We start from the raw sequence: 22,729 nt of genomic DNA, 5'->3' as shown, positions 1-22,729 counted from the left end.
AGTGATTGTACATTCGCCAATAGAACAGGGGGTAGAGGTAGTTTCATCAGGCTGCCCCCACGTCAGCCTCTACATCTCGGTCTTTTCCTCTTCCGGGTGTCGGGGATTAGGACCTGGTCCAGGGTGAGCAGTATGTCTTGAGCGGCTGAGTCATCCAAATCGAGGTGTGATCACCGTTTTGATGTCCAGAAGCTCTTTTCGGTCATATGAAACAATGGCAGAAACAATGTACAAAGTAAAAAGTTAAGATCAGCGGAAAATAGTATAATTGGTCAGGAACCCATAAAACAGCCACCATACATGCCAGTGCCATTTTGTATTTTATTGCTACAATGATAAGGATGTTAGATGAATTCGGACATTGATTTTATATGACTGGGAACACTAAGATTTTAGCCCAGTATTACAATTCAAGGAAATAGTTGGAATTTCGAAAAAGCACACGAGGAGACCACACAAATTTATTGAAAAGAACGTTTACTTAATAAATAGTATGAGTGCATTCATGTCATTTGATACAGAAACAGCTTCTTTTTTATTTTATTTGACCAGACAATGTCAAACTGAATGTTAGAAATAATCTGGAAACATGATCAGTTTGATGGAGCAAACACTGCAATTACATACTTTGTAAACCTCAGTTTCTCCAGATACATCTAGACAAAGAGCAACAACTCTGTACAAATGCACTAAATCTGTTGCTGAAAAACAGTGCTTCATATAGCAGTGTTTTAGCAGTAGTCCTTGGCCATGTTTGACTATACATATATTTTTTTACCTTTAGGCAAGTCAGTTAAGAACAAATTCTAATTTACAATGACAGGCCTAGGAACAGTGGGTTAACTGTCTTGTTCAGGATCAGAACTACAGATGTTTACCTTGTCAGTTCGGGGATTGGATCTATTTGACCTGTTTGGCCCTGTCCGTGGGTGTCCTCGGATGGGGCCACAGTGTCTCCTGTCTCAGCCTCCAGTATTTATGCTGCAGTAGTTTATGTGTCGGGGGGCTGGGGTCAGTTTTTTATATCTGGAGTACTTCTCCTGTCCAATTCGGTGTCCTGTGTGAATCTAAGTGTGCGTTCTCTAATTCTCTCTCTCTCTCGGAGGACCTGATCCCTAGGACCATGCCCCAGGACTACCTGACATGACTCCTTGCTGTCCCCAGTCCACCTGGCCGTGCTGCTGCTCCAGTTTCAACTGTTCTGCCTTATTATTATTCGACCATGCTGGTCATTTATGAACATTTGAACATCTTGGCCATGTTCTGTTGTAATCTCCACCCGGCACAGCCAGAAGAGGACTGGCCACCCCACATAGCCTGGTTCCTCTCTAGGTTTCTTCCTAGGTTTTGGCCTTTCTAGGGAGTTTTTCCTAGCCATCGTGCTTCTACACCTGCATTGCTTGCTGTTTGGGGTTTTAGGCTGGGTTTCTGTACAGCACTTTGAGATATCAGCTGATGTACGAAGGGCTATATAAATACATTTGATTAACCACTAGGCTACCTGCCGCACCTAAATGCCTGCTTTACCCACCCTTCCTTGGTATAAATCCCTAATCCGACATGAACATAATATTTTTTTTATTTCTTAATTCCATTATTTTACTTTGAGATGTGTGTTTTGCTGTGAACTATTAGATACTACCGCACTGTTGGAGCTAGGAACACATACATTTCGATACACCCAACCAATAACAATTTATTTGTTACGTTGTTGTAAACAATGAAGTGGAACACTTACTTTCAAATAGTACACTTGATCTTAACCAAAAGGCAGAGATTTTACCTATCCTATCATTTCAGGGTTAACTTCAAGGGAGTAAAATTGAATAATGCATTTTCAAATAACTCAAAAAGGGGCCCTTCGTTAATTCCACAAGTGCCTCTCACGAGGAACCCTGTGTGACGCCCGCTGGTGATAGACCCTGGAGCAGCTCCATCTGCCTCCTCTTGTCCTTGGCCCTGTTGATGGTCATCTTGAAGAGGCGGCAGTACAGCTCCATTGCGGCTGGTGTGTCATCATTCCCAGGCACCGGGTATGTCACCAGGCTGGGGTTGCAGTTAGAGTCCACCACACCCACCGTGGGTATATTCATCTTGGCTGCATCGCGGATCCCCACATGCTGCTGGAAGACGTTGTTGAGAGTTGAGAGAAAGACGATGAGGTCAGGCAGCCTGACCCCCGGGCCGTACTGGATTGGGGCATTGGTGAGCAGACCACCCTGCCAGTAGCGTGTGTGGGCATATTCTCCACAGTCCCCTGCCGTGCTCTCCACCACGTGGCCGAACTGTCGGCGGCGGGAGACGAAGAGGATGATGCCGCCACGGTAGGCGATGTGGGCGGTGAAGTTCAGGGCGCTCTGGAGGTGTGCCATTGTCTGGTCCAGGTCAATGATGTCCTGGCCCAGACGACTGCCGAACAGATAGGGCTCCATCAGTCTAGTAGAGAGGGATGAAGGGAGAGAGAATCAAGATAAATGTTTATGTGACAATGTGCTCCTGTTCATACCTACAGTATGCTGTCTGTCTCTGTATATGAAATCTGCAAGGCATGTTTTGGGATGGCAGGTAGCCTAGCGGTTAGAGCGTTGGGCCAGGAACCGAAAGGTTGCTGGATCGAATCCCTGAGCTGACAAGTTATAAATAGGTCCTTCTGCCCCAGAACAAGGCAGTTAACCCACTGTTCCCTGGTAGGCCGTCATTGTAAAATAAGAATTTGTTCTTAAGTTCTTAACTGACTTGCCTAGTTAAATAAAAGATTAATAAAAAACACATGTATATGTATTAATGTTGCCCTATGAAGATAATCCAGCTGGTTTTACTTTATTCTGATGCAAGAGTAAAGTACATATGGTAGATAAGGTCAACATGAACCACAATGAGAACATAACTGTCAAATGAACTATGAAAATCAGCCATCCAACCTGTGTCTGCAGCCTTTCTTGTGTCCAAGGTGCACTCTGGCATCGAATAGATCTTTTAATGAGAAGAGTTCTGACAAGCGAAAGAAATCTGGCGTTTCAAGAGGCAAGTTCTTGATCTTGTCAGTGACATCTATTTAAAAAAAAAAAGATAATATCGAGAAGTGGTTAGTTCTTTGTGATTGTAGAGAAGCTTTATGAATTCGTGTTAAATATCCATAGCATGAACTACTGCAAGACAGCTAACTGTACATGTCACTGACAACTCGGCCTACCCGTGCTGTCAGTTTGCAAAGAGTGTGTTTTGACTGCGGTAGCAGTCGCATAGAGAGGTCCACTACAGGAGTATCCGGCTGCAACAATCCGGGGCTGGCGGAACCCGCACAAACCTACAAGAAACCCACCAGCATAGTCAGTTAGCTAGCAGTCAGACGATAAAGACAGCAGCTAACTACAGCATATAAAACATTACATTGTAACGGCCATCCAACTTGATGCTACTGCTAGCTAACGTTAGCAATGGTTGTGTAATTAAATTGTCAATTAAAAACGAGGATACAGTACAGTCTTGCAAGGTAGCAAAAGAGATGCTAAATATATTTCATGTCATAATCATAACCAAAATATATGAATTGATTGTATAATGTACATATTTTTTTTTACCTTTGATAAGAACTCCAGCTGCCATGCTTGCTCGTGCTGTCCCCTCCCACTGAAGGTCAAAGAAATATGCGACTGGTAGTTGAAGTCCATTGGATGTCTTGTACGCACTAGATCACGTGTCAATAATTTCCTTTGGACCACAACTCCCATGAGCACGCATGTAGTTGAACGCTCATTCAAAAACTTTATTGAATTGTAATATCACAGTTACTGAACCATACTGTACTCTCTTGTAGCCTACACATTTTATTGTCAAATTCTAGCCAAATACTGTAACATCTACATTTTTTGGGATATGTTGATTTTCAGAACAGTTTTTTTTCTTCCATCAATTATATTTTAACATTAATATGAATGTGATGTAGAAGTCAATCTATAAAATGTATTGAAATTAAAAACGTTCTTCAACAACTGTCAATTTGAATATTGAGAACCCATAGCCGAATAAAAAAATTAATGTATCCGAATATTAAACAAACATAAATAATTAAAACATTGTTGAACAATAACAAGTGCAATTTCAACATAACCAACATAATTCAGAATCAAACAATTCACATTACAACATACAAACCCTCTTCACCAACAATAACAGTTTTCATCCGCATGACTAAGTCGCTTTGGATATAAGCATTTGCTAAATGGCATATACGCATTTAAATGTTTGATAAGAAATCTTGAAAGATCTTCCTGTGCTTCTGTTGCTTTACTTCCCAGTTGATTTATTTTTCCTGCAGAAGAAACATAATTCATTACACTCAATGAACCCTCCTTATCTTCTAATTTAATCATGTCTGTGCCTAATCCTTTATTTATCTATGTGTTGTACTATTGTGTTATCAAGTAGGTTAAATATGACAAGATTTGCCCACAAAATGTACCTGGATAGAGGTAGAAATTGGAGCACTCTCTTCACAGGTTTCTCAAATTTGGTCTTCTGAAAAAGAGCCCAGAAGGAATTGATTGTTAACAAACCAAGCCAACAAACACCAATTCAATCACAAACCTATTCCAGACAAATTGGAACACACTGTAAAGCCCGTTGCACACTGCCCATTACAATGCCTAATAAACTCCAACAAAAACATAGGGGCACACCCAGTACTTCATTTGAAAATCGGGAGGTACCGGAACAAAATGTGAGCGTGAGAGAGGGGTGCCCTAGGGAGCTCTGAGGTACCGGAACAAAATGTGAGCGGGAGAGAGGGGTGCCCTAGGGAGCTCTGAGGTACCGGAACAAAATGTGAGCGGGAGAGAGGGGTGCCCTAGGGAGCTCTGAGGTACTGGAACACATAAGAAAAAAGAATGACCTTAATAATAAAGCATTGCATGCTTATCATCGCATTTGTGGCATAGAGCAGGAGAGTAGAGGCACTTACACATTGGGAATATTTTAGTTCTGTGAGAGATACAGGCGTGCTACTCACACAGCCATGGCCATGCATTGGTCTCAAACATAGGTTACAACGTTACACACACCGTAAGTCAGGGCTGGCCCAACCCAAATCAACTCTTGGAATATCAGGCCCAGGCTGAAAATCAACTTTTTCACATTACTTCTTTGGGGTGGGTTGGGGCAGGACAATAAAATGAAGAGGTAACTCAAATTAACTTTGATCTCTTTCATTTGAATTTTTACATTGTAAAAAGTGACAATTATTTTTCATGCCATGAGAGGTACCGGATCCGGCCAAACAGCTGCCAGAACAAAACAGTCCAAAACAGGGAGGTGCCGGCTCAAATTAAGCACTAGTCACATCTATCCATCTGTTTCTGGTTGGTGTTTGATTGGCATTGTATGGACAGTGTGCAACGTGCTTAACTGTCCCCGTACGTCACTGTACCTTTGGCTGATTTACAGCAACAGCTTTACACATCCATCTGAACCTCTTGCTCCTTTCCTCTGTGTTCAATGCTATGTAAGGGCTGAGGGTGATACCAGGGTCAATGGAGCTGGACAGAGACCTGAGGCAAGGCAGAGTAGGGGAGGAAACATCAGTGCATGTTTATGTAGACAGACTAATCTACACATCACCTTGCATTATAAATGACTACTCATTATGGTCGCATTCCCCTGCTCAGATGTTGCATGCATCAACCAATGGTTGCGTGCTACGACATCGACTGTGCCGTCATACACCAGATAGCTATAACATGTGGTTCACGTGCTGTAAAATGCCTATCCAGGCATTGTAAGATCTGGCATGCGTCAGCTAAGCCTGGACAGAGGAACACGCCCTATAATTTGGGGTTGGCAATCAGCGACTGAGCAAAATTGATGTCGAACACATACTCCTATCCTCACTCTGCTTATGCATTAGACATTATGAACATCATGATAACCATGAAGCCAGTACGATCATATCACTCAACAGTAGAGAAATGTAAACGATATGGCCGGCTGGCCACAGACCAGACTTTTACATGCTGTTACCAGAGGGAAATGTTGAGAGATCAAGGAGAGAGAAGCCTTTGAGTTACTCATTCATGTATCCAAGTCAGTCTGTCTGTCTAATATAATGTATTGTGGCCCAAGGTACTGCCGAACCCTTCACTGCTGAGTAATTCTGATTTGGTAATATGAGGTCAGAGGACAGAAAGGATTTTAACATTAGCTAAATGAGTCATATACAGGGATAATATAGCAAGAGTTAGACAGTTGGTTTAACAGAAATGCACATTTCTCCAGTGGAAAAGTGTCCTTCTGAAGAGTAGCAGCTAATAACACCTTGAAGAGCTGTAATGCATGTATGGCCCATCTTTGTTGAGGAATATCAAGGTGTTTAGAATATTGTTGAGGATACATTTTAATTGAATTAGATAAGAGATGCACCACTATTGATGAAATTCACTCTTTATTACAGTTGCACTTTAAAAGATACAGTCAAAGTTCTTCCTTTGACAGGGAAAAGGGAGAAAAGTTTAATTTTTGCTAATTATTTATGAAAACTGGCGATGCACAGCATGTTCAGTACAGTTATTTTTTCCTCCTTTTTTCCAATAAACAAAAATAAATAATATTTTCACGTAACAAAATTCAAGAAAACTACTAGAACATCAAACAAAAAAAACAACCAAATGGCAAGTCAAGAAATACAAAGAGCCTTGATGATTTGTGTGCTGTTGACAGTTTGTCAGAGGGAAATCAACCATTGATATGGGAAATGTGCCTATGATTGTAGAGGAAAATCTCATGAATTTAAAAGGTATTTGTATATTGTCAGCGACAGAACAAAAATACAAAAACCACATGTAAAAACAGCATTTGTGACTGGGGTTAGTTGTTTTTGCTTTTTTAACCACTGCTGACAGAACCCTTAAGAGAACAAACATAAATATATGCCTACTTTATGACAAGGTTTAAACTTGCTTGTCATGAGAATATGAATATGGAATAGAATGATACTTTTTTTGTTTAAATGTGTTAATGCCACAAAAAAAAAGAGGAAGACTATATTAGAATGCAAAGGGAAGATTTTGGCCGATGGACAAATTACAAGGAGGGCAAGGGGAACAAACACACACACAAATATTAGTTGAATACAGTCTGACATATTTGCATGATAAAAATAAGTCCCTTCAGTCACTCATCCATGGAGCTACAAAACACTAACTCACTGCTCCCTGTAAAATGATGTCTTCAATTGATCATTTTGACCCAATATTTTATTGTACCAATTACTCATATAATATATTTGGGTGGTTAGTCCTATATCTTTGGCCTGATAACTTTAAGAGGGCTTCGATAGGATTTTCATATGTTGTATCTTCACAAAAACAGTCAGTGAAACATTGGTGAGACAAAAATAACCATCTTATTTCCTGTAAGAAACAACCAACACATAGCTGTGCATTGGGTGGTACTAACATTCATGCACTCTGCTTGTTGTTTCAGGGCGGTGGCTGATATTGCTTAAGGGTTTCAATGATAAGAATTTAAAATAATAATAATCTAAGAGCACAAATTAAAAAAGGAACATTTTAATCTTAAATTCTCAATGACATTGCGTTAGAGTTTTTAAATAGATGTATAAAATGTACAAACATATAAAAAGAGGCCTTGTGTGTGTATTAACAACAAACCATTGGAACCTACGAACTAACAAATGTACTTGACATGACATGACATCCACCAGGAAGGAGGGCACACTCAATACGCTAACTAATATAAAAATTTAAAAAAAGATTATGTGATGCCGCTATGTGACCTAACAAACAAGAAAAAAAAGCCTGCACTTACAAAGTGTGAAAGCCCTGCTGTTCTGGGCTCGTCCTCTCATCTGACTCGCTGACGTCGGTCTCATCTACACACTCCTCTCCTCGTCTTCCTATCTGCTCTGTCTTCCTGCACTCCCTTTCTCTCTCACTCTCTCCTGCTGGCAAGTCTCTCCTCCTTTCCTCCTTTCCCTCACTCACTTTCACCTCCCTGCTTCTGACCTGAACGTGGTTGGTCTCGTTCGTGAACAGTTCAACAAACATCGCCTTGTCCTTGGCCACGTGTACCACGCTGTTCTCCGACAGCCCCGGGGTCAGGGTTGGGGATTGACCCCAGCGGCTGCCTGACTCATGACCCTGAAGGAAGTACCTCCCTGATGGTCCTGTCTCCGTAGGTCTCCTGGTCAGGCTGGGGAACGGGGAGCTGAAGACGGCAGCCGACGTAGATATGGTCTCCGAGGATGAGGGGCGGTGGAATGGAACCAGTGGTGATCTGATGCTGCTCCCAGTCCGTACAGCAGCAGGACGGGTGGAGACAGGTGTATCCGGTGCAGGCTCAATATTCCTCCTCCGCGAATAGATACTGGCTGGTACTACACACTGATACGCTGGAGTGGTGGCTCTCTTCTCACCGAAACTAGGTGAGCTGTACTGGAATGGGTTCCTGTTATGGATCTTCTCTTTTGTCTCAGTGGTGGGGATCACTTGGCTCTTACGCCACTGCTCCGAGTCAGTCCTGGGCAAGGGGTAGCTGGTGCTGGGAAATGACCTGTAGCTGTGCTCCCTCGCCATCTCAGAGTTGGCACTCTGGTGGGTATCACCGCTTCCTGGATCTGAACTAGAGCTCCTCCTCTTCTCTGATCTGGCAGCCCCAGAAACAGCGCCATTGGCAGGCTCCAGCACTGGAGGATAGGAGCTGGGGGTGAGGGCTGAAAGGAGGCACGACCCCCTGGCTGTTTCTGGGGTGTGGTTTCCTGGCACTGGCTGGATAGGGGGTGTGTTTGGAAAGATTCCTCTTTCCGGAACTCCTCTCTGCTCACAACTGCTCTGACGAGGCAGGTCAGGGAATTGAGCAACATCAATCCTGGGAATTTCAGCCAGCAGATTTTCCAATTTTATGCATTTCTCCGTGAGAGGGACTGCTGTTTTGCCCTTGCCATTAATGATCTCCTCTCTATCATCTGTTTTCACTGTGGTATTAGAAACCTTGGCCTTTTCTGCCAGGAACTTTCTGATCTCCTGTTCGATGCTGTCGTCGCTGTCCACTGAACTGCTCTCTTCCTTGATCTGAACAACTGGGATAGTCTCTCTTGACAGGCCTTCTACATCCCTGTTCCCTTGAGATCGGTCCATCTCATCTGTCTGGTTGAGGGGCTCTTTCTTCTCATTGCTCTGTGGATACTGTGACACATTTGTACTAAATGTGCCTTTGTTTCTGTTGTTGTTACTACTCTGGGCAGTAGTAGTAGTGATTTTAAGGCCAGTTTTCAAAAGGCTGGTAGTCTTCGGCACATGGTCCATACCCAGCTTCTTTAACTCTGTTTTTCTAGACAACGGCTTCTCATCCTCAAGGCCCTTCCTTGACTTCAACTTCATATCTCTAGTCTTCTTTTTCAACTTCTTCTTAGTCTTGAGCAAGTCTTTTATTGCAGTGTCCAGGTCTTCGTCACTGTCCAGTGAGCTACTCTTGTCTCCACTCTTAGGTTCCCCCCTCCTCTCTGAGGTCCTCACTGATTTCAGTGGGGATTTTTTCAGGGTGGAAACAGATGACCTTGACCTTTGGTCATGCTTGGTCAAATGCTTTCGGAGTGCCTCTTCTTTCATTTTGAGATAACTCTCTCCTTCCTTGGAACCCCTCTTGCTGCCACCTTCCTCTTTGAGATTTATTTTCTGCTTCACAGACAGCCTCAGTGTTTTCTTCTGGGCTGGACTCAGTTTGGTGTTTTTCTCTGGTTCTGTTGTTGTGTTGGTTTCACCTGGACTTGTAGTACCAACATCTGAGCCGGGCCCAGATGGCAGTTTGTGCATTTGGGCTTTCTTCTCAAGAAACTTCCGGATTTCCTGTTCGATCCCATCCTCACTATCAATGGAGCTCTCATCATCACTTTTATTATTATCATCATCATGGCAGTTTGTGGAGATAAGAGAAGTGGTGGCGGTGGACTCCGTGGAGCTACTGTTAATATTGATATGACCTGCTGATGCTAAATTAGGGTTAAAGGCCCCTGGCATTTTAATGACAGCTTTAGAAATGTCCAGAATGGCCTCAGCACACATCAGCTCAGCTGTGGTGGTGGTGTTCACATTCAGAGTGGCTGGGCATGGGGTGGTGTGCTGCTCTTGCTCCCTCTCTCGCAGCGGCTCCACTTTAGTTGACAAGAGGAGGCCATTCCCTTTGGGGCTGCTAACTGCTAATCTCTTCTTGATAAGAGAGAGTGAGGAACCAGGAGTTTGAAAGGGTAGAGATGATTTTAAATCCCTAGTCTCAGGTTTCTTCTTTTTAGACAGTTTGTGTTTTTTCATGGCTGCTGCCTGAGTGCTTGTGCTCTCTGAACAGTGCAGGGGAGCCGCTGCTTTACCCAATTGCTTTTGTTTGGGTAGAAAGAGAGAGAGCGTCGGTACACACTTCTCTTTCTGCTTCTCCAGCTGGTAGTGGCGGATGGCCTCCTCTATTCCGTCATCACTGCTGCTGGAGTCTGACTCCTCTTTGAGGACGAGAAGGGGTTTGGAGGACTTAGGGTCTCCTTCATGTCTCTCTTTCTTCTTCTCCTGCTGGTAACGTTGAATAGCCTCCTCAATGCCGTCATCACTACTGCTGCTGCTGTCACTGTCAGACAAGTGTTCCTCCAACTTCACTGCTTTCAGTACAGGACTCTTCTGTTTGTCAGAGAGAGGGTTGGAATTAGAGGGGCCTCTCTTCTGTTCCAAAGATCGTTTTTTTACCACCGCTGTGTTGCTTATTGTGTCCAGTTTCTTAAAGGGATTCTCTTTGCAGGTGGGTATTTTACTTTTCAAACATTTTTTCATGGGTAGTGCTGTGTTGTGTGTCTCTGTTTTGACACTTCTCAGAACCTGGTTGCTGGCAGTTAAAATCTTATTGCTGTCGGAATGTTGTTTAGTAGGTTCTGGAAATGTTGGAGCAGCCTCCCTCCGGGGAATCTTCGGTGGCTGTAAAATATTAGTGGCTGGTTCTGGCTCAGCCTTACGTTTGTGGTCATCCTTTTCCTTCAGGTACTCCTGAATGGCCTCCTCGATGCCTCTATCTACAGAGTCATCGCCGTCAGAACTCTCTGAATCAATATTATAGGAAACTTCTGGCAGTGCCAGCAAGTTATCAGTGTGCGTGAGAGGAAGAGGGCCTCTGAATTTGGGCTTGGGTCCCATAACCACAGGAGGCCCCCTCCGGACCTTGAAGCCTTGGCCCTGGGAGCCCCGAGCTCCAGCCTCCTGTACCGGTTGCCCTGATAGCACTTGGTTCCCCTCTGTCTCGTCGCCCATGTTGAGTGAGGACTGGGTGCTCCTTAGGCTCTCTATGATCATCTGGACCTTCTCTGAGATGGGTGTTCCAGTGGTGGACAAGTCGCTGTCAGAGTCATTGAAGCACAGGGGCAGACCGCTAAAGCCTCTGGGCAGACCACCGCATGATGACCTCCATTCTGTGTGCAAAGCCGCGACTGGAGGCAAGTTCAAGTACATTCTAGTGTGGTGCTGGGGTGGGTGGGGGGGCTGAAGCATGGGATCACAGCTGCCTCAGACCACATTCACATCTTTACATCTGAAACAAAAAAGGAAACAAGAGACAGTCAAAATACAGCTTTTGTATTCATATCACAATATTTTTATTGTTCAGATTTTCACTGTAGGCACAAAGGATGAGGGGGCACAAAGTATGTGAGGGAGGTGGTCTGGAGGGGAGCTTATCCCCTCCATAAATTGGAGAATTTTGTATTTTTCAAACACCTGAAACAGCCCCTGTGCCCCCTATGGGCACAATGCCCCGTATTGGTCTTGTATTTCTGATTATGCACCTAGAAATGAATAGAAAACCTTTGAAAAGTACATCACATTACTGCTGAAATTGTCATTTACTGAGTATCATGATAATTACAATACTTTAATTTAACCTCTATTTATACAGGGAATCCCAATTGAGACCAGGGTATAGCTACAGCAATGCAGTAAGGGCATTGGCCTAAATTGGTAAAAAATATCAAATCTGCCAGAATATAAACGTTTTATTAATTTAACACTCAACCAAATTAGGGTATTCTACAAATAGACTACGTCATGCACTGCATCAAGCTAGCAGGTGTAAGGGGCAGTCATGTGTAGCGCGATACTCAAACCCGCCATTCTGTATCAACCAAGTAAAGTGATAAACAACGTCGCCGAAACCCCAGGCTGCAGTAGCCAGATGAGAAAGAAGGGAGGGCTGCAAGCCCAGAGAAGACCAAGCCTAGGTTACTGTTTAATCAAATAATATACCACAACAACTCAGATATCGTTGGTCACGAATACAACGTGGACAGAAGAGTCAATGTAACTTACTGTATAGCCAGTTAAAATAGACGACAATCCAAGTCCAAATGTGATTTGCCGTCATCATACATAATAGCCGAGAACGACTTTTAACACTGAATCCAAAAATAATAATTTGTTACCATCCATACAAACATTTAACTTTACCTGTGGTAACAGTAACATCGTCTGCATATGGCTATAGCTGAAAAATAGTTACGTTTGCTTTCCAACAAAACCGTATGTTGAGGACATTGTCTCCGAACCTCAATGCCTTGGTTGTCGCAACGCCACCCCCGGCAGGCCCGTATCCCTCTAGCGGCTCGGGCTGCACTATTGCCCGGTGTGTATCACTAGGAGACACCGCAGAGCAACCATGTTCCTCCGCTACCTGGCCACTGCTCCATCAAACCCTCTCTTAACGCTGTCATATTCTCAAAGGACACCGGTAATTCGACAACATTTTTCTCACTAATTACGATATTAATAGAAAAGGTATAAAACAGGCGAAATAGGGGATATCCCACTGAACCTATTCGGTGTATTGAGAAATAAGATACTGGCGGGCCTGCTGTAGAACAGGCATTTTTCTGCGAAGAAAACATTTGTATTGTGCACCTCGACAACCTCTAAATATTAACACAAACGGCACAAGACATATCCGCACATCTACTTAGTTCAATTTACCTGGTTATGGTTGAATTACACGTAGGCCCTACACGTGAATTTAATTTCCCAGGTAATTCTTCAGATTTTAGCATCCACACACAGAACAGACACGCGCAAACAGTGCACGATCTCGAGCACCCCTTCGTCTCCACCTCGGTTTGACAGGAAACGCAGTATTAAATTGCATTGAATTCTGTCAGGCCGAAATTAACGTTTGAATCAGGAAAGTTCTCTCACGACCTCTACATGCCAGAATGTTGAATACAATTATATTTTGGCGTACTTTACCAGTTGTCCGTGCGACACATTGGCCATCTTCTTTAAAGGAACAGTAAAATAACATATAGACTATCTCTCAAAGTTGACCACCACTGACTTTCAGTAAGGACTATGTTATCTTTGTGTAACAGCTCCTCCTGATGTTAACCTCCTCCTGTATTACGTTAGTTTTGTGTAACAGCCCCTCCTGATGCTAACCTCCTCCTGTATTACGTTAGCTTTATGTAACAGCTCCTCCTGATGCTAACCTCCTCCTGTATTACGTTAGCTTTATGTAACAGCTCCTCCTGATGTTAACCTCCTCCTGATGTTAACCTCCTCCTGTATTACGTTAGCTTTATGTAACAGCTCCTCCTGATGTTAACCTCCTCCTGATGTTAACCTCCTCCTGTATTACGTTAGCTTTATGTAACAGCTCCTCCTGATGTTAACCTCCTCCTGATGTTAACCTCCTCCTGTATTACGTTAGCTTTATGTAACAGCTCCTCCTGATGTTAACCTCCTCCTGATGTTAACCTCCTCCTGTATTACGTTAGCTTTATGTAACAGCTCCTCCTGATGTTAACCTCCTCCTGTATTACGTTAGCTTTGTGTAACAGCTCCTCCTGATGTTAACCTCCTCCTGTATTACGTTAGCTTTGTGTAACAGCTCCTCCTGATGTTAACCTCCTCCTGTATTACGTTAGCTTTATGTAACAGCTCCTCCTGATGTTAACCTCCTCCTGATGTTAACCTCCTCCTGTATTACGTTAGCTTTATGTAACAGCTCCTCCTGATGTTAACCTCCTCCTGATGTTAACCTCCTCCTGTATTACGTTAGCTTTATGTAACAGCTCCTCCTGATGTTAACCTCCTCCTGTATTACGTTAGTTTTGTGTAACAGCTCCTCCTGATGTTAACCTCCTCCTGTATTACGTTAGCTTTATGTAACAGCTCCTCCTGATGTTAACCTCCTCCTGTATTACGTTAGCTTTATGTAACAGCTCCTCCTGATGTTAACCTCCTCCTGATGTTAACCTCCTCCTGTATTACGTTAGCTTTATGTAACAGCTCCTCCTGATGTTAACCTCCTCCTGTATTACGTTAGCTTTATGTAACAGCTCCTCCTGATGTTAACCTCCTCCTGTATTACGTTAGCTTTATGTAACAGCTCCTCCTGATGTTAACCTCCTCCTGTATTACGTTAGTTTTGTGTAACAGCTCCTCCTGATGTTAACCTCCTCCTGATGTTAACCTCCTCCTGTATTACGTTAGCTTTATGTAACAGCTCCTCCTGATGTTAACCTCCTCCTGTATTACGTTAGTTTTGTGTAACAGCTCCTCCTGATGTTAACCTCCTCCTGATGTTAACCTCCTCCTGTATTACGTTAGCTTTATGTAACAGCTCCTCCTGATGCTAACCTCCTCCTGTATTACGTTAGCTTTGTGTAACAGCTCCTCCTGATGCTAACCTCCTCCTGTATTACGTTAGCTTTGTGTAACAGCTCCTCCTGATGTTAACCTCCTCCTGTATTACGTTAGTTTTGTGTAACAGCCCCTCCTGATGCTAACCTCCTCCTGTATTACGTTAGCTTTGTGTAACAGCTCCTCCTGATGTTAACCTCCTCCTGATGTTAACCTCCTCCTGTATTACGTTAGCTTTGTGTAACAGCTCCTCCTGATGCTAACCTCCTCCTGTATTACGTTAGCTTTGTGTAACAGCTCCTCCTGATGTTAACCTCGTGTAACAGCTCCTCCTGATGCTAACCTCCTCCTGTATTACGTTAGCTTTGTGTAACAGCTCCTCCTGATGTTAACCTCCTCCTGTATTACTTTAGCTTTGTGTAACAGCCCCTCCTGATGTTAACCTCCTTGTATTAACCTACAAACCATTTTATATGATTAAAATATTATTGATATGGACAGCCAGGCATATTAGAAATCAGGCCTAATTATTTTAAAGTAGCCTATGATGTTAGAAATAATATTCCACAAATGTCTTTACATATTACGAAATATTGTGGCCTAATTACATTTTGCAATAATTAGACCTTCTTAAATGAGTTACAAATAAATACTCATAATAGTATTATAAGTTGATGGCACTTTTATTCCAACAAATATGTTTAATACAAAGCTACAGGTCCAGACAATACAGTTACAAATATACATGTAGTGCAGCTCAAATGATTAATAGTAGCCTTATAGAAAGTAATGGGAATTCACTTAAAAACGGACACAAATTAACTACTATGTTCCATGCATTTACTGTAGGTTGGTGAACGTGACAGTAGCAATATAAATACTATATATAAAGTGAGCTATACTACATATGCTGTATCTGTAGTTGTTTCAAATACCACAAGATGATGCTGTATGCAAGCACAAACCATCTCTTCTCATTTCCTAACCTCTCTCCCTCGTCATCTCTATTCTCTCACCCTCTTTCCCCTCTCATCATCTCTTTTCTCTCTTTCTCTTTCCCTCAGGTGCAGTTACACCCCAGGTTCAAAATACTGATACTTTTTGTCTCAATTTCTTCAACTTGGATTGGTGTAGGCATGGGCTAGAGAAAGTTCCCCATGCCAGTCATTTCCTTTCAAGGGAAGTGAACAAGTGCAAACTTCAGGGGAAAATAGATATTATGGGGATAGAAGGAGTGATGGGGACACAAACCCTCTCTCCCTCTGTCCCCTTCCTCCCTCCATCTTTATTATGATTCACTCGAGCAGGCTTCTATCACAGTGATTCTCAGTGGAGTCAGTTAATTTCTCTTTCTCTCTAATTAATTTAAATGACCATTAAACAGGTTCCCATATCCCAGACTGTAGCTTTAAGATATTTTAAGCCTGTGTGTGAGATCATGACTGTGTCCAAAATGGCACCCTATTCCCTAACAAAGTGTAGGGAATAGGGTGCCATTTGGGGCATAGACACTATCTCACACACAGGCTTAAACTACCTTAAAGCTCCAGTCTGGGAAATGGCAACCTGTTTAATGGTCTTTTAAATTCTTCAATAATATAACATGCCTCATGACTCATGAGCTTAGCACTGCCCTTGGATCTAGAGCACTGTCTATGAATTTGAGAGGGGTCTCATTTCCCCCTGAGACCCTTCCCTTAGATGAATAACAAAACAAATGGAGGGGCTGCCATTTGGTTGAAACATGAATCCCAGATTGCAGCTCTATTGACAACATCCTATCACAGTAGTGAGTGCCTGTGTCCCAAATGGAACCCTATTCCCTGGGCATTTCCATAAAATTAGTGTCTTTAGCGTCTCTTTGATATTTAAGCCTGTTTTGAAGCCTGTTATGAAGTGCCTTTTAATACAGACCATGTAGATAATTCAATAAATCAGATTTTGAATATGAAAAAAAGCTTTCTGAAATACCAAATTTCAGCAATTTTGACATGTCCCTTCGATCAACCTTGTGTCATTTCTAGAAAGATTGTAACAAATTGAATCCCAACATTTCTCAAAGTTTCACCATCATTGTAAAGACCTAGTTATTTTATTGCTTTGAGTCTTTTCTGGACTGGAAAGTTATTTTCTGAAAATGAGTATTTATTTAATGTGATTAGTGGTTAATTTATGTCTGTCCCTCATTTTAAGGTCAACCCTGTTATGTGAACATATCTCTCATTTAATCTGGTGAAACTATTCCTTTTAAATGTATATATTTTTAAAGAAACATTGAACATCTAACTGAACAAACATATAAACTCAACATGCAACAAACAATTTCAAAAATGTTACTGAGTTACAGCTCATATAAGAAAATAAGTAAATCGAAATAAATAAATGAGTCCCTAATCTATGGACTTCACATGACTGGGAATACAGATATGCATCTGTTGGTCACAAATACCTTTTTTTTAAAGTTAGGGGCGTGGATCAGAAAACCAGTCACGATCTGGTGTGACCACTATTTCCCTCATACAGCACACAGTATCTCCTTTGCGTAGAGTTGATCAGGCTGTTGATTGTGGCATGTGAAATGTTGTCCCACTCCTCTTCAATGGCTGTGTGAAGTTGCTGGTTATCGTCGATCGAGAGCATCCCAAGCATGCTCAATAGGTGACATGACTGGTGAATATACAGGCTATGGTAGAACTGGGACATTTTCAGCTTGTGTACAGAACCTTGTGTACAGATCCAGGAATTGTGTACAGCTCCATGGGGGCCGTGCATTATCATGCTAAAACATGAGGTGATGGCGGCGGATGAATGGCATGACAATGGGCCTCAGAATCTCCTCATGGTATCTCTGTGCATTCAAATTGCCATCAATATAATGCAATTGTGTTCATTGTTCGTAGCTTATGCCTGCCCATACCGTAACCCCACCCCAACCATGGGGCACTCTGTTCACAACGTTGACATCAGTTAACTGCTCGCCCACACATTGCCATACACACTGTCTGCCATCTTCCCAGTACAGTTGAAACCGGGATCCATCCATGAAGATCATGCTTTTCCAGCATGATTGGGAGTCCCATAGGGCGGTGCACAATTGGCCCAGCGTCGTCTGGGTTAGGGTTTGGCCGGGGTAGGTCGTCATTGTAAGCAAGAATTTGTTCTTAACTGACTTGCCTAGTTGAATAAAGGTTAAATAAAATAAAAAAGTTGGACGGTCAGCACATGCAGTCATCCCAAACTTCTCAATGTCTCTCACTGCACCAACCCCCGCCCCTTCTTTTCATTTCCCCTAACTATGTGTGTGAACTCCATCCCCATACACTGAGGTTCAGGAGAATGAGCCTTAGTGTTAGAATACCCATTTGTTATTGAGGGCTGCATCAATACAATGTGAGGGAGGCCGTCACATTGGATGTAGCAGTGAGGAGGCAGAGAAGGATATAAATATTTAAAAAACATCTACTGTTCTTAGCAAAAGTGGAAAATAAATAGGCACCAAAAGTAGGATACTTACAATATTTACAAATTAATAAACAGGACAAAGAGCAACATAAGTGAAAGCACTGTCCTAACCTTAATAATTCATTTGACCCATAATGCATTTCACCATGGGATATCCCATTAGACATGAATGAGCAATTAACATCATAAAGATCATGATTGGCACATATTCAGGCAATAAACATTTTACTGATAGCTCACACTTCCATCAAGGTGCTAAACAGTGCCTTAAAGAGCGACTGCCCCTAAAAACCAACTCATCCTTTTTGAAATTGCAACGCTCGTCATGGGTGTAAGAAGAGGAGGACCAATGCGCAGCGTGGTAAGTGTCCATATTGTTTTAATAAGAATACTGAACACTGAACAAAAACAATAAAACGACAAACGAACAGTCCTGAAGCAAAACACAGAACAGAAAATAATCACCCACACCACACAGGTGGGAAAAGGCTGCCAAAGTATGATTCTCAATCAGATACAACTAACGACACCTGCCTCTGATTGAGAACCATACCAGGCCAAACACAAAAACACCACATAGAAAAAGGAACATAGACAACCCACCCAACTCACGCCCTGACCAACCTAAAACAAAGACATAACAAAATAACTAAGGTCAGAACGTGACATAAACAAGCTATGTGGTATCGATACGAGTAAGAAACATTTTTTCTAGTGTTAAAATTGACTTCAAAGTAGGATAATTTTGCTCATAAAGTCGGTCTCATCTAAAACGAAGTTTGGAACCTCAGTTTGTTACAACAAGTAAATGAAGGTTGGGTTTGGATTACAATTATGTCAACAAATCGTGCCCCCTTTTGCCAAGCTCCACATGCAAATCACCCCTCTGCCCACTTTGCTTCACTTAATTTAATGGAGTTCAGTTGTTTCATCGCTCCAAACACGTTCAAAGGATCATTACTTTTTGTAGACTTTACCCTTTGCCAAAGTTTCAAACAATTGCATTGTTTAGAAGGAGTGCATGGGTTAGGACGAATTGAGTTATTACAGACACGCAATTCATAGAGTACGCTTTCCTAACGGAAATATGCAAATATGTGCTAGAACGTGCCAACAATATCTCGCTAGCTCGTGCTGTGGTCTATGTTGGGTTAGTTATAATTATAACTTAATTATTATAATTATAACTTTAGCCAGCTAACGAAGATTGAGGGAAACCCCACATTTTAGCTAGCTAACATTAGCATTTCTAGCTATTTTTTACAAACTTTGCTTATAACATTAATGGCAACATTGCCTTCTCCCAAGGTTAATTTGACTACATCATAATATGGCAAAGTTGTTTCGTACCAATTACTTTCTTAAATATTTGGTGCAGCTATGGTGGTACTAGCTAACTCATGTCTGACTACAGCAGTCTACTAACTAGCAGAAACAAACTCAAACCAACCCAGGGCCATAGCAAAACATGTCATAGTTATTTATTTATTTTTATTTCACCTTTATTTACCAGGTAGGCCAGTTGAGAACAAGTTCTCATTTACAACTGCGACCTGGCCAAGATAAAGCAAAGCAGCACCACAAAAAAACAATACAGAGTTACACGTGGGAAAAACAAAAGTACAATCAATAACACAATTGAAAAATCTATATACAGTGTGTGCAAATGGTGTAAGGAGGTAAAGCAATAAATCGGCCATAGTATCGAAGTAATTACAATTTAGCAAATTAACACTGGAGTAATAAATATGCAGAAGATGATGTGCAAGTAGAAATACTGGTGTGCAAAAGAGCAAAAAAAGTAACTAAAAACATGGGGATGAGGTAGGTAGTTGGATGGGCTATTTACAGATGGGCTGTGTACAGCTGCAGCCACCGGTAAGCTGTTCTGACAGCTGACGCTTAAAGTTAGTGAGGGAGAAATAAGTCTCCAACTTCAGCGATTTTTGCATTTTGTTTAAGTCATTGGCAGCAGAGAACTGGAAGGAAAGGCGGCCAACTGAGGTGTTGGCTTTGTGGATGTCCAGTGAGATAAAACTGCTGGAGCGCGTGCTATGGGTGGGTGTTGTTATCGTGAACAGTGAGCTGAGATAAGGCGGAGCTTTACCTAGCAAAGACTAATAGATGACCTGGAGCCAGTGGGTCTGGCGACGAATATGTAGCGAGGGCCAGCCGATGAGAGCATACTGGCCACAGTGGTGGGTGGTATATGGGGCTTTAGTGACAAAAACGGATGGCACTGTGACAGACTGCATCCAGTTTGCTGAGTAGAGTGTTGGAGGCTATTTTGTAAATGACATCGCCAAAGTCGAGGATCAGAAAGATTGTCCGTTTTACGAGGGTATGTTTGGCAGCGTGAGTGAAGAAGGCTTTGTTGCGAAATAGGAAGCCGATTCTATATTTAATTTTGGATTGGAGATGCTTAATGTAAGTCTGGAAGGAGAATTTACAGTCTAGCCAGACACCTAGGTACTTAGAGATGTCCACATATTCTAGGTCGGAACCATCCAGGGTTAGTTTTACTAGCGTTTAAGAGCAGTTGGAGGCCACGGAAGGAGTGTTGTATGGCATTGAAGCTCGTTTGGAGGTTTGTTAACACAGTGTCCAAAGAAGGGCCAGATGTATACAGAATGGTGTCGTCTGCGTAGAGGTGGATCAAGGAATCACCAGCAGCAAGAGCAACATTGTTGATATATGCAGAGAAAAGTGTCGGCTCGAGAATTGAACCCTGTGGCACCCCCAAAGAGACTACCAGAGGTCCGGACAACAGGCCCTCCGATTTGAGAAGTAGTTGGTGAACCAGGCGAGGCAGTCATTTGAGAAACCAAGGCTTTGAGTCTGCCGATAAGAATGGGGTGATTGACAGAGTCGAAAGCGGGATTGCACAGCAGGGAAGGCACGGTGGGATTCGAAATGGTCAGTGACCTGTTTGTTAAGTTGGCTTTCAAAGACTTTAGAAAGGCAGGGCAGGATGGATATAGGTCTGTAACAGTTTGGGTATAGAGTGTCACCCCCTTTGAAGAGGGGGATGACCGCGGTAGCTTTCCAATCTTTGGGAATCTTGGACGATACGAAAGAGAGATTGAACAGACTAGTAATAGGTGTTGCAACAATGGAGGCGGATCATTTTAGAAAGAGAGTGCCCAGATTGTCTAGCCCAGCTGATTTGTACGGGTCCAGTTGCAGTGTGTAACTGTGTCACCGACCTGAATTTAATCCAATCTGGAGCCAGTCAGTTTACATCTCTACAGCATAACATTTGATTCCAAACGGGATGATGACAATCGTTGACCCTGTTTTCCTGTTCGATAAAGTGTGCAGTTGGGTGCCAGACTGATCACCTGGTTATGAATGGATGCCGGGACCTACCAGTAGGAAATCAAATCAAATCAAATTTTATTTGTCACATACACATGGTTAGCAGATGTTAATGCAAGTGTAGCGAAATGCTTGTGCTTCTAGTTCCGACAATGCAGTAATAACCAACAAGTAATCTAACTAACAATTCCAAAACTACTGTCTTATACACACAAGTGTAAGGGGATAAAGAATATGTACATAAAGATATATGAATGAGTGATGGTACAGAGCAACATAGGCAAGATACAGTAGATGGTATCGAGTACAGTATATACATATGAGATGAGTATGTGAACAAAGTGGCAGAGTTAAAGTGGCTAGTGATACATGTATTACATAAAGATGCAGTAGATGATATAGAGTACAGTATATACGTATACATATGAGATGAATAATGTAGGGTATGTAAACATTATATTAGGTAGCATTGTTTAAAGTGGCTAGTGATATATTTACATCATTTCCCATCAATTCCCATTATTAAAGTGGCTGGAGTTGAGTCAGTGTGTTGGCAGCAGCCACTCAATGTTAGTGGTGGCTGTTTAACAGTCTGATGGCCTTGAGATAGAAGCTGTTTTTCAGTCTCACGGTCCCAGCTTTGATGCACCTGTACTGACCTCGCCTTCTGGATGATAGCGGGGTGAACAGGCAGTGGCTCGGGTGGTTGTTGTCCTTGATGATCTTTATGGCCTTCCTGTAACATCGGGTGGTGTAGGTGTCCTGGAGGGCAGGTAGTTTGCCCCCGGTGATGCGTTGTGCAGACCTCACTACCCTCTGGAGATGCTTACGGTTGTGGGCGGAGCAGTTGCCGTACCAGTCGGTGATACAGCCCACCAGGATGCTCTCGATTGTGCATCTGTAGAAGTTTGTGAGTGCTTTTGGTGACAAGCCAAATTTCTTCAGCCTCCTGAGGTTGAAGAGGCGCTGCTGCGCCTTCTTCACGATGCAAAGGTGGGTATCATAGCATGTTTAGCGACCTACAAAAATAATTTAATTCACAGTTCACTTGCTATTTTCACAGCTTGTCAGGCAAGACCTCAGAATAAAGGTGTGTCATGCGACACAGTTACCCTTGTGATACCTCCTCTGTTGTTGACACAATCTCCCTCGACTCCTATGAAAAGGACACACCATCATGAGGCCTCTGAGGACACAGATGGCTTCATCAACAATGACAGGCAATGTGTGTTGTGTGAAATGTGAAAAGTTGTTTTAAAAAATACATGGCTTGATAAACTAGT

General features: G+C 42.6%; 2 protein-coding genes across 4 annotated transcripts; both read right to left on the bottom strand.

The window, feature by feature from the left end:
* Positions 1-1,676: 1,676 nt before the first annotated feature.
* LOC135518170 (small ribosomal subunit protein uS2m-like) lies at positions 1,677-3,654 on the bottom strand. Its single transcript, XM_064943119.1, has 4 exons — positions 3,582-3,654; positions 3,194-3,307; positions 2,922-3,051; positions 1,677-2,436 (listed from the first exon to the last, which is right to left on the bottom strand). Exons 1-4 carry the CDS (start codon positions 3,604-3,606, stop codon positions 1,884-1,886), a joined length of 822 nt encoding a protein of 273 aa, XP_064799191.1. The 5' UTR covers positions 3,607-3,654; the 3' UTR covers positions 1,677-1,883.
* A 98-nt stretch (positions 3,655-3,752) lies between these two features.
* On the bottom strand, positions 3,753-13,092 carry LOC135518169 (protein phosphatase 1 regulatory subunit 26-like). 3 transcript variants are annotated; one of them, XM_064943115.1, is made up of 5 exons: positions 13,002-13,092; positions 7,822-11,571; positions 5,426-5,546; positions 4,463-4,518; positions 3,753-4,312 (listed from the first exon to the last, which is right to left on the bottom strand). In XM_064943115.1, exons 2-5 carry the CDS (start codon positions 11,529-11,531, stop codon positions 4,288-4,290), a joined length of 3,912 nt encoding a protein of 1,303 aa, XP_064799187.1. In that variant the 5' UTR covers positions 11,532-11,571; positions 13,002-13,092; the 3' UTR covers positions 3,753-4,287. The 3 variants fall into 3 exon arrangements, with proteins under 3 accessions (XP_064799187.1, XP_064799188.1, XP_064799189.1); XM_064943116.1 differs by having other exon boundaries at positions 4,463-4,515; XM_064943117.1 differs by having other exon boundaries at positions 8,167-11,571.
* Positions 13,093-22,729: the final 9,637 nt, after the last annotated feature.

Source organism: Oncorhynchus masou, chromosome 28 (assembly GCF_036934945.1).
Source record: "Oncorhynchus masou masou isolate Uvic2021 chromosome 28, UVic_Omas_1.1, whole genome shotgun sequence".
Lineage (NCBI taxonomy): Eukaryota > Metazoa > Chordata > Actinopteri > Salmoniformes > Salmonidae > Oncorhynchus > Oncorhynchus masou.
Note: the sequence above shows the minus strand (reverse complement) of the source record. Positions and strands in the feature narration are given on the sequence as shown.

Bases quoted from the DNA above. Each gene is read 5' to 3' on its own strand.
- LOC135518170 (XM_064943119.1), bottom strand. From the start codon at position 3,606: ATGGCAGCTGGAGTTCTTATCAAAG. The intron at 3,052-3,193 runs GTAGGCCGAGTT...TTTTTTAAATAG, and splicing joins TTTGCAAACTGACAGCACGG to ATGTCACTGACAAGATCAAG. The intron at 2,437-2,921 runs GTTGGATGGCTG...CCTCTCTACTAG, and splicing joins AAGAAAGGCTGCAGACACAG to ACTGATGGAGCCCTATCTGT.
- LOC135518169 (XM_064943115.1), bottom strand. From the start codon at position 11,531: ATGCTTCAGCCCCCCCACCCACCCCAGCACCACACTAGAATGTACTTG. The intron at 5,547-7,821 runs GTAAGTGCAGGC...GCCTTGCCTCAG, and splicing joins CAGCAGGGCTTTCACACTTT to GTCTCTGTCCAGCTCCATTG. The intron at 4,313-4,462 runs GTACATTTTGTG...TTTCTTCTGCAG, and splicing joins CAATTTCTACCTCTATCCAG to GAAAAATAAATCAACTGGGA.